The sequence below is a fragment of the Coturnix japonica genome, chromosome 5 (genome assembly GCF_001577835.2).
Source record: "Coturnix japonica isolate 7356 chromosome 5, Coturnix japonica 2.1, whole genome shotgun sequence".
Classification (NCBI taxonomy): domain Eukaryota; kingdom Metazoa; phylum Chordata; class Aves; order Galliformes; family Phasianidae; genus Coturnix; species Coturnix japonica.
The window spans coordinates 26,980,303-26,992,341 of NC_029520.1; the positions used below are offsets into that span (position 1 = coordinate 26,980,303).

Here is a 12,039-nt window from a genome sequence, read left to right on the forward strand (position 1 = left end):
CTACCAGAAGCACTTACTACAAAAAAGTTACAGAACAGCAGTAAATGTACACAAAAACAATGTAAATAATTTCTTGAATATAAGTTTATGAATTAACAATTACAGCAATTTAGATTAAGAACAAAGACAAGTTTTTTACAATTTTTCATTAAAAAAAAAAGTCATACATTTTACATGAAAGTTGTATATCTATCAATTCACAATTAAAAAAATGTAACTTGGAAGTAGGGTTTTTTTTAATTTATTTTATCTTTTGACCATATTGAATAAAATGCTTGGGTAAATCCCAAAGAAAGTTCTTCCATTTTGTCATTTGCAAAAATAAATAAACAAATAACAAATACATAAAAATTAACCACCCATTGTACACTCTGTTTTGCCAGATAATAAAGCTTACCCTGATTATGCTGGGTTCTATGGAAGGCATAATCTTCTGGACTAATTTGTGTGTGAAATAGCAAAGCATGTGTTTCAGCCTGTTTAACATGACAGGGACCTGCAAAGAAACATTTCAGTAAAATTCAATGAAAGAAGACCTAGTTTCATACATATCATGCTATAAAATCTCCTACACGATACTTGAAAAAGTCAGTGGACTTACATCATCCCCACATTTTTCAAGAAATAAAAAAGGAAAAAAGGGGTAGTGTCTTGTGAATAATAACATAAGAGAATATATATGTTGTTTCATATGCCTTGAGCTTTTAGCAGCTGATGAATAAATATACATACAGAAGTACATATGTGACAGTTACATAATAGAAAATACAGCCCAAGGCCGTGATATTTCAAAGCCTCCACAGATACCAAGTGGTTAGTCACAAAGAGGTTTAAATGAGAATAAAATATCCAGATTTTCACAGCTGGTGTCTGCCTCTACATGAATTATTTGTCTTCCAAGTGGCTTAGGTCAAGGGTATAGTCTAGGAGTGCTCAAATATATGTTAGGCATGCAAGAGTTGTTTCAGTTACTCAAGGGAAAAAAAAGTCATGGTACAAACATATATCAGCTGGAAGCCTAAGTTAAGAGTATTGAACTACAGCCAAGAAGCTTAGCACTTAAAGAAAAGGACTTGTATTGAAAATAACCATAAATATCACATACGACACATATGTTTCTCACAATGAAAAAAACCCACAATAACCTGTAATAATGAAGTTTAATGTACTTTTGTTACACAGAGCACAAAGAATGAAGGTAAGGCCAATTAATTAATTCCTGATTTACAATTCTGCCATGAGTGTGCATCAAGCTCATGCACCATAAGCAGGCTGGGACTCACTAGTTATTATTGATTTGGTACACCAAAACTTATGTATGATTTCAAAGGCTTATTAAAAGCTGTAATTAAATAGCTCCTCCATATAATTTATGTAACGTAACTCTTTGACAAGCTGCAGCTCTAAAAGCAAAATATGATAGTTGCATTCTATTTCAGTATCAACCAGGGCAACTGTCAGGGATGGTAGTAATTGTCAATAAATTGCTGGTAGCAATTGTAAATAAAGTCTGAAAAGTAAAGCACGAGCACGTTACAGAAAACTAAAGACAAAGATCAAGCTGGAGGAAAAATACAAGTCCAAACTAAATAGAGCTTTGCAATTATGGTACATCAGATGCACGGGACACATGCAATCTCACATTAGGAGTTACCTTTGAAATAGAAAAGGAATTCAAGCATTTTATGGTTGGCAATCATTAAAAACTAGTCTAGCTTGTCTGCTGTTTTTTGCTATATGCTGACATCTACTGGAGACTTTTAAAATATCGTCCCTGAAGTCCATGCTTTTCCCTTAATAACCCAAAATTTAGCACAGAAATGTTACCCTGCAGTAGCTTGTTTTGATGTGTTTTGACCACATAGTACTAGTGTTACTATACACGCACTTGCACATGTATTAACAAGCTCAGATTATTGCTCAGCAATATCCATCCAGTCCTCATTCTTCTTTTCTGTCCAACATGAGAAAAAAGGCACGATACACAACAGTTCCGTTTTCTTTCAGCCGTTTCAGACCAAAACCCCTTATCTACTGCAGTTATGGAGATGAAGGTAAGAACAGAAAAATGTGGACAACCAACATAACTCAAGCACCAAGAAAAGTACTCAAAATAGAAAATTCTCTAATTTTAATGTCTTTTTTGTTATGCATCATATTCCACAATTCTCTGTATCATTAATCATTCATTTACCTTTTCACAAGTGGAAGAAGTCAGTCTTTAGTCATTTGTCTACCTTTGATGCTGTCATAGAATTTTGTAAATGTTATAATTCTTACTTAGAATGGAAATTACTGTATTTAGTCTATCTGCTATATTTCAAGATAACAGACTAAAGTACAAACACTGATTCTTATAGAGCACTCATTTCCACTTTGAGTATTTTTGTCTTCATATCACAATGAAATACAAAAATCATCTGACTTCCTGTTCTTTCTTTCCTGAAAATAGTTTGACAGCATGACTAAAGTAGTTTCAGTTTTTAAAACAACCATCTATCCTGAACTTTCCTTCCTAGAATTTTCAAGGGAGAAGAAAAAAGCATATTAAGATAACTAATTTTATGGTTCATATTCTGTCTTTAGAATCATGCCTTAAATTATTTGATGATCATTTTTAGTCAAATTCTGTCATGCTCAGAAAGTTAAGCTCTTAGAAGTGAGTTTAAAATAACCAGTACCAAAGCTAATTCAAATGAGTCATACTCCTTTTTCTACTCTTTGAACTGCATTCCAAGAACCATGGCTATGCATGTACCTTCCAATGTTGTTTTAAAACACATAGAAAAGATGCTCTCTGGAAGTAATGTCTCCTAATTTATTATGTTGGTCCACATGGTCAGAGGCAGATATTGGTGGTGTGGTAGTAGAAGTTGAACCTTTCCATCAATATTCTGCTTGATTTTGTTGCCGTGCAACAGATGGCAGCAGAGGGGCAATGCCATCTGACACTTAAGTGCATATGAAGGGGTAGAGTTTATTCCCTCTGTGCAGAAAAAAATGCACCCACTGTTATTCATTGACGCTTCTGGAAACCAAACAGGGAATGTGATCACAATAAGGCAGTGGGTGGTCTCTTTCAGCAGTGGCAACAGCAACATGAAAGACAATAAACATTCCATACAACCATGCAGATTTTTTGGAGCACAGCATGCAGGCTCTTGTTTATTGCTTGTGAAAATGCAAAGCAAATGGTGGTGACTACATAAAAAAATAGTGTTTTGTAGCTGAGAGTTTGGTCTATCAGTGTTATTCTGCCCCTTGTTTCTACTGTAATTTCCATGGAAATAAATAGGAGGCATTAGTTTTGGAGTGATTTAAATAATTAGCATCAGCATTGGGTCCCATACTTCTTAACAGTTTCTGAAAAGACACAGGCTTCCCAGACAATGTCGGATCATCAGAACCTTACTATGGCATTTCCACTGCTTCCATCTCTCATCATCTCTCCCACTCCCACATGAGAGTCTTCTCCAAAACAAATGGGTGGTAGGTTCACATCCTCAGAACTTGTAAGAAACTCCTTTAGGGATGTGAGTGTGTTTTGGGGGGGATGGGGGGGATGTTTTTCACTGCCAGCCTTTCCTACATTAACTGCAGTTGTCTGTCAAAGGCCAAGCTAGGACCACTAATGACCATCATCAGCAAAGTCAAAACTGATTTTGTAAACAAATAAAATGATGATTTCACAGAATCATAGAATCACCAAGGTTGGAAAAGACATACAGTCTATGCATCCACCCATCACAAAAAGTTCTCATTAACCACGTCACTCAACACAATGTCTACGTGTCCCTCCAACACCTCCAGGGTTGGTGACTCCATCACCTTCCTGGGCAGGGACTGACTTACTGCCCAGCCATTCCAAAACAGTAAAGACAAACAAGTTTTTCAACAGGTTTCCACTCTTTGTTTCCTTATAACTATTTTCATTATTTTAACGTACCAGTGTTCCCAGTCACACATCCTTGGCTACCAACTTGAAAAGTGCAAGCTCTACTTCACTGGAATTCTACCTTTCCAGTCCCTCGATATACTCATAAATAATTTTATCCTAAAACTTTGAAACCTTTTTTTAAAAAAAAAAAAAAAAATTGTATCCAACAAAAATACAAACATTAAACAAAATAAAGAATAATTAGCTAAGGGTTTTAAATCTTTTCTACCTACCAGTTGTGTCCTGCCACGATGAGATCAAAGTTAAGAAGAGCTTTGTGTTTTCCATCTCCTCGTGGATCCCCATGGAGTCTACGACAGACTATTTAAAAGAAATAAAGCATAAATATAAAAGATACTAGCAAATATATACTTCAAACTTGCAGCAGAATATTTTGCTTATCAGGTATAACAACTTTTAGTTTAGTGCTGACACTGTGAGATGCACTGGAGCCAACTGCAACCCCGGTTGTTTTGTTTGTTGGGTTTTTTAGTAAATTACACTTACATCATGAAAAACAACATTTTAACTTCTGAGGAAATTACATGTCATGTTTTATGGCTTAAACTGACATTTATCTGCTAGAGGATATGACAGGAATAATGTAAAAGAATTTGTGCTGTGGTGTTGTCATGTCTTCTTCTAGGAAGCATCTCTAGCTGCTCTAATAAAAGAAAGTACCAAAGCAGACTGCCTAAGAATTGGAATGTAGTAAAGACTCTTAGCTCTGCATTCATGCCACGTCATAACCTGCAGGTAACGAGCTCAAGCCTAAGATTCAGCATGGTTTACATGTACAAAGACAGCTGCACACCAGACAACTGGCCTTACCAATTTTTAAGGATCATGTCCCTGTTTCAAACATAGCCAATAAAATATATTCAAAGTTACTGTTTAAGATCCATTAATACATCTTAGTGAGTCAATCATTAATTACTTCATAAAACGTGTCTGTGAAATGTAGTAATTGTCTAAGACAGTAGTTCAAGGTATATTATTTACAAAATAAGAAGAATTATTCTAACCTTAAGTTCTTCCCAGAGCTTTGCTCTCATTTCCTTGCCTTGTTCTTTAACTGCTCTCTCTTTAATGTGTTTTTTTGCCAGTATTGTGTCAAGCTTATTCATTTTCCTTATAGCTGCTTGAATCTGAGGATCTCCTTCTGCCTCTTCAGAGTCCAATAACTTGGAAGAGTTTGCTGTAGATTTTAAATTGTTAGTCTGATATACTTCAACTTAAAACAAACAACCAAAAACCCACAGTACAATTAGCTTGATAACAACTGCGTATGAAAACACAATTATTCTTGAGCATGTGAATTTCACGTTCATTTACAGACCTACATGTAAGTAGGGAAAAACAAAGCCTTCATACCAGATTACTGAATCAAACCCTGTAGCAGCCAGATACGAGGTGGGAGAAAAGCACCCTATTTTGGGCAACTAGTTTAAACTTAACAGAATAGTGACCGTATGCCCACAGTACGAGCAATAGTAGCAGACAAAATAAAATTACAACTCAAAAAGTTTTTGCTTCATGCCAGCTACTAAAATACATGTTGAAACATCCTTCATTAAAGTAAATAACTATGGGGCTGAGAGAGACTCACTACTTCTAAATGTTACAGAAGCTTTAATCTCAACTTGTATTTCTAATAAAGCAGAATCTGTTACTGGTTCTAGATAAAGATTTCTTTGGAAAAAAAAAAAAAAACATGGTGAAACATTATAGAAACTATCATTATTTAATCAAAATGCATTTTTATTTTGTCACTTTTTTCTTAAATATGCAAATTTCTATTTCTGTTCATTTTTAGCCTTTCTTCTTCCTACATCCTTGCACTTGTCTCTCTTTTCTGGCAGAAATGCTTCCATAGAAGAGGACACATTTGTAGCACTGCTCCAGTCCCACAGTCTTTGAAATTTTGGAGTCCTGAATTATTTTTTCATAGGTCAAAAGCTTTACACACCATTTGATCCCAAACATTCACTGTAATGCATTAGTCTACTGTGTGCTACAAAAAAGGATGAGTGATTTAACAAGGAGAGAGCTACACAGAACTAACCAAGCTCCAGGGAAGCACCTATGGGAAAAGGTAATTAATCTATGACTTATTTCAACCGAACTAAACACTGCACATGAATTCAGATCTAAACTACTAAGTGAAGGTTTGAAGCTGAATTCTACACAACTTCTGTTCTACAGCAATGACTATTACATGAGATGACCAACACTGCTGCACTAGATAAAGCAGTCACTGGATTCTACCACCTTATCTGAGCAAATCTACACAGAACACAAACACAGCTACATAACCAAAGTAAATAAACTTTAAATAAATAATTTATCTATAACTTCTTGAAAACAATGCGTAAATATTTTCAAAGAGCACTCACAAGAAAACTGACACAAAAGAACTTCACTGCACCACATGCTTCATAAAGCAGAAAAGTAATACCTTCTTTTGCATTACTTGTTTTTCCTTGGGAAGGTTCACAAAATACTGAATTCTGTGTTTCTGTGTCACCATCTGCAGAATCTGAATTAGAGACATATCCTGAAAGACATAGGAAAAAGCCTCTCACAATTACATACATGCATAGATGTCAAATAAACTTTTAAAGATAGTGTTTGAAACATTAACAATTAAGGATACAAATGTTTTGCCCCTTTGAGATCAACACTGAGACTCCATGGTGAACCATTCTGCTTAAAAAAATTAAAAAAAAATTTTAAAAAGGCACCTACTACTACACTTGAGCTCACATTAAACCCAGGAGCAGCAAGCACAGAATTCCATTTGATGCCAATTACGTAATGAAGTCAAAGAGTTTCAGTACCCTCTTCAGTCTTAACTTCATATCATGGCTTTCACTTCTCTATTTAAATAATCTGAAGCTTTGAAAAGTTAATTTTGGTAGCGCTGACATAATGCCAAAAGAATTCTATGCCAAAGGCATTTCTGTAAGTGCTTTCATTAAAATACTGTATGCTTGTATTTTAAGTATATTATTAGTACTTATATTTTTCAGTTGTTAAATGCTGAAACACTCAAGAATAATTTCTAATTATTATTTGACCGATGGACCATTATTACAATATGAAGTTTCTCACAAATTAACATTGTCTTTGAAATACTGGATACAAAAATTTTATTGAAAATACTTTCTATCATGGTTTCATGGAACAAATGCAGATGATTTCTCCTGACGTTTTAGGACACCAGCCAGGTGCAGGTCACAGCTTAGATGCCACAAGGCATATGCTGTGTTATCACAGCTGTCACCACTGTATTTCAAAGATGGAAGTCATAATAAGGAAGGCATGAATTTCTACACCATGGCCCCCTTTCTCTCCTGGAATTTCACTTGCTTGCATACAGTGCTCTCCAGCAACAGAATCTTACACAGACCGTAAATATATGGTATTTGGTCTAGTCACATCATGAGGAAATGTTGGGCTTTCCCACACCAGGCAACTGAGTGGGATTCAGCACACACTCCTGAAAAAAGGTCACGCTCTCTACCTCCTCGATGTCAGAGTTCCCCCACCATCACCTTTGTTTTCTTCTGGACAGCAGTCTTCTAAGCTTCTTTGATGACTGACACCCAAACTGACAGGTGAATCAACCTATGAAATACAAATCAATCACTACCCCTTAAACAGAAATCCTGAGGGGAGGAGGGAGATAACTGCACTAATCATATATTATTACAAAGGCCAATAATGCTTCTACACAAGACTGCAAAGCAGCTCTTAAACGAAAAATTCAGATCAGAGTTCTGCTTCTTAGATATCAGACTAGTGAACCCGTTTTCTCAGGCTCAACATTTTACAGACTCTTGTTCTAGGAAGGAACTCTGAAGATGCATGCTACTTCTGCTACAGCACAGTACAGCCAACCAGTCTGTATGTGCAATAGCCTCACTCATTTCCCAGTGCTGTGGGTGCCCTGCACCAAGCAGCACCTCCACCTCTTGCTCATATGGCTGAGATTTTTTCTGCTCTTTGAAAGGCTGATATGCTTGTATCTAATTCATCATTCTCAAGAGATGGCACCTTTCATGCAATTGGTTAGGATGCTTGGGTTAAGAACTTGGACTCAAAGTTATCTGATAGTATCCTTAAAATCTGACTATGATCCTACCAAATACATATATATTTAATGCATTTATAAGGAATCTAGGCACGATTAAGTTAATCCCAGTTACCAGTTTCCTCAGAAGATGGACAAATGTCTTACTTCTTATGGAATTTATTACATTCCTGGAGCTGATCAACAGTTATTGGAATATTATGATTTAAAAGAAAAACAAAACAAAAACTTTAAATAGAATATATTCAGTAGTCTGATTACATATATAGAATCATAGAATCACCAAGGTCCAACCATCCACCTATCACCAATTTATTGTTATTTATTATTATTATTATTTCCCACTAAACCACATCCCTCAGTATAACATCCTAGTGTTTCTTGGACACCTCCAAGTGTCCTCATATTCAACCCAATATTTAACCCAAACCTCCCCTGGTGCAACTTGAGGGCATACAGTGGAATACAATCCAATTCTCCACACTGCAATGTTGAACAGACCTTTCCGCAGCCACCTTAACAACTCAGAAAAACTGAACGAAGGATCATTCATTGAGCACAGAAGGGGCAGCCCACACTCACAGGGCTGCATGTCGCCTTTTGCACAACCTCAGAGCCCAGAACTCTCTGCAAAGCTAAGAGAGCAGAATTTCATTTCTTCAATGTTCTAACAAGAAAAAATGAAGCAGCTGAGAGTAAGAATTACCTTTGGCAAACAGGGTCCTGGTGCCAGGAACTCCACGGAGACGCTGAAATGGCTGCAGCTGGGGCAAGCACGTGAGTGAGATGCAGGCTGTGAAATTTTATCCAAGCTGCCCCTTCTCGTATCCATTGGGACCTAAAACATGAAGGGAAAAAACAACAAACAAACAAACAACCCAAAACCCACCAGCTCCCAAACCCACAGTCTATTACCAACACAAGAACTCAAGCCCATCGGTGCATACCGACAAAAACAAACCCAAATAACAAAACCAACCAACCATCATACTGCACACACCCCAATAGCAGCCTCACAGCAGCACCGTGCCGTGCTCACCACTGCAGCGTTGGTGCTCCCGGCAGGGCGCGGGGCCGCCGGCGTTACCCAGGCCCCGGCCGCCGTTACCATGACGGCGGCCAACAGACAGCGCCGTCGCGAGAGCTGAATGACTGCTTTAAATGAACTCGTTAGAACTTAAAACTAACGCTGCGATCACTGTTATTTACATGACTATTCACTGTTAGTAAGGAATTATAAGTGGAGAGTGCCATTACCCAACGTGCTAAACCCACCCAAACTTTGTTTTCTACAAATTGGATGTGAGCATTAATTGCAGTGCTGTGACCAACCGGCAGCCCTACCTGTACCCCTCCAGAGCAACCTCCCATCTGTGTATGCTACAATCAAGTCTGCAGTGGGAGCAAACACAAGAAATGGTGTGAAGGAACCACCTCTATCATGTTTGAGTGCAGACTGACCGCAAGAGAGTGCCAAATAACTGCAGTAGTTCGTATTGATCCCCATAGCACATGGCACCTTATTGTCACAGTACTGGAATCATCATTCTCATACAGTTTGGGGTTTGTTTTTCATGGTATTGAGCGCAGTAATGGTAAAACAGGGTTTACCATTAATCACTAGAGAACAAAATATATATATCACCCTTTCTCTTTGCTCTGAGGATTGTATTTTGCTCACATATCTGTTAAGACCTTCTCCTCTCTGTGTGGTTTCTGTCTGTGGAGAACACCTGGGAAGAAAGGAATGTCATATAGAACACCCCATGGGACAGCATGTCTCAGCACTCAGAAACCTCACAACATCACAAGATTTTTAACCAGCTTTCAAACTAAGATTTTCATCCCTCCATCTTCTGCATTCTATGAACTTCAGCTGAAATTCCCAATCTTCTCCTCTTACCTACAATGCTCAGGGAAAAAATAAACATTTCTAATGACTGTTCCATCATAGAGACTTATCTGAAGAATGATGGGAATTGAGGAGGGAGGGAGAGTGGACAGCCTGAACCAGAGAGAACTGTTTAAAAAGAGCACAAGAAGAAACGCACTCCAAAGTGTGCTTCTTAATGCTGAAAGATAGGTTACAGCATCACGAAAGCACGTTTAGACAAACCGTCTGGATGCTCAGAACACAGTCACCATAGTAACAGAATTCATTTATCCTTTTCTCCCTAATCCAGTCAAGGAGAAACACAAATGAGGGGGAAATGCAGGAAACTTGTTCCTCATAGTGCTGCCTCCCTGCTGAACAGCATTTTGCTACACAAATAGGCAGCCGAAGCACTACCTTCATTGGCTTACAGAGAGGAAGACAAATGACCACGACTTCATTTAACACTAACTAGTTATTGGTCTTTGATATTTTACATTTTCTTTATCTACTCACCTCAAGTAGCTTCTCTTTCCAACAGGCAAAACGTCAAAGATAAATTGTAACAGTTCCACTACTCCAGTCAGGACAAGCAGATACATTAACTCCCCTTTTTAGGGGAACAAACAAGCTCCTTTCTTGTGAAGGACCAACTACGTTCTCCTGACTGGTGTGCGCCAAGTCAAGGGCAAAACATCAGGAATTCTAGGTTGTATTCTGACTCTTCCAGGAATCCCCATGAGGATGAGCAGTGTTCTGCAGTACGCCCCATCAGTGGGAGCACGGTGTTAGTACCCTGCCAGCTGAGGAGGAAAGGCTCAGTGGGAATGCTGAGTCCAGAACCAATGGTAAAACTCCCTAATAAATACAGATACTCATTCTTTGATTTGCAATGACAAAGGTCCTGTCTTCTGTGCTGCCTCACCTTTGTCTGGAAACCAGCAGAGTACAGAAGCACGAGTTCAAAGCAGTTTATATTGCACCACATTGGTATGAGGGGCCTGGAGCAAGGAGATCCTCCAAGTCCCTGTGGATGGGATGTGATCCAGGCAAAACTTCCACGTGTTGGTTGCACAGAAAATGGAGGCACAGGAAAGAAAAAAAAATAAAATAAAAAAATAAAATTAAAAAAAAAAATCCTGCTTATAAGCACAACGGAATTTTTGAAGTCACCATCTTGCTGCATTATCTTTAGTCATAGTGATGGCATATTAATAGCAATGTAGAGAAACACCTCAGCAAATATATACTTAAGAATTGGATCCAACTTACATTTCTTCTGCTTTCTTTAAAGAAAGTCCAATCAAGGAACAAGAGAGCTGCTCCTATGTACACATAGACAAGCTTCCAGTGGAGCTGGAGAATGCTTCTGCAGCTTGCTCTTTATTGTTGTCCCTAAAGAGAGCAAACAGAAGAATGTGTCCCTGAATGTTCATTGCTCCCTTAGATTGGCTCAGCTGCTTAAAACCAGACATAGCACACACAACTTCTGGCTGCTTCCTGCTGCTCCCGCTGTGTCCTCCTGGGGCTGGGGAGCAATCAGCACCTGCACCTGGAGTTCTGCAGCTCTCCACAGGATGTGCTTTGTCTTGTGTTCCTGAGCTGACCTTGAATTATGAATTACTGAAGATTACGCTGATGTTATGGTTGCAGAATTTGATAATTAAGGACCTTGTTATAACTCATGCTGATATCCCTACTTTGGCACAAAGAATGTCGCTGCAAATAAAACAAGCGGTGCTTTTTGAAAAGATAAAAGTGTTCTCAAGTGTTTAAATGCAATGACTTCACCCATACTTTTTTGAGGGGCTGGAGGAGGAGAGAGGGCAGAGAGGAGGGCGAGGGTAATCATCTATGTCCAGAAGAGAAAGACAAAAACAAACAGAAACACCTCATTAATTATCTCATATTAAATACTCCATAGGTTTAAGCATGCCTGCACAATAACTCAAGCAAGATGAGAGGGCAGGAATTTTGCTTTTCTAAAGTTGACACCTGTTACCCAACCCTGAAGTGCAAGGTCAGAAGGCAGGAACATGGGCTGAACTGCCATCACCTCCAGAGAAGGTTGGTTGGTTACCTTCAAAACAGCTGTGGGACCTGCTTTATTCCCAGCACTCCTGAGCTGTGAGC

The 12,039-nt window shown here is 38.2% G+C and overlaps 1 protein-coding gene across 7 annotated transcripts in view; it reads right to left on the minus strand.

Annotated features, from left to right (window-relative positions):
- Positions 1-11,022, minus strand: part of FSIP1 (fibrous sheath interacting protein 1) — a 69,852-nt gene extending 58,830 nt beyond the window's left edge. The window contains exons 1-8 of one of the 7 annotated variants that reach the window (XM_015864752.2): positions 10,832-11,022; positions 9,715-9,766; positions 8,740-8,871; positions 7,495-7,567; positions 6,396-6,494; positions 4,963-5,135; positions 4,171-4,258; positions 398-496 (exon numbers count right to left, since the gene is read on the minus strand). In XM_015864752.2, the coding sequence (XP_015720238.1) occupies positions 398-496; positions 4,171-4,258; positions 4,963-5,135; positions 6,396-6,494; positions 7,495-7,567; positions 8,740-8,865 (658 nt within the window). In that variant the 5' untranslated portion in view covers positions 8,866-8,871; positions 9,715-9,766; positions 10,832-11,022. Of the gene's footprint in view, positions 1-397; positions 497-4,170; positions 4,259-4,962; positions 5,136-6,395; positions 6,495-7,494; positions 7,568-8,739; positions 8,872-9,016; positions 9,685-9,714; positions 10,367-10,422; positions 10,504-10,831 lie in introns of those variants that run through there. The other 6 variants (XR_004307415.1, XM_015864753.2, XM_015864754.2 and 3 more) reach the window with 6 other exon arrangements.
- Between the last annotated feature and the right edge of the window lie 1,017 nt (positions 11,023-12,039).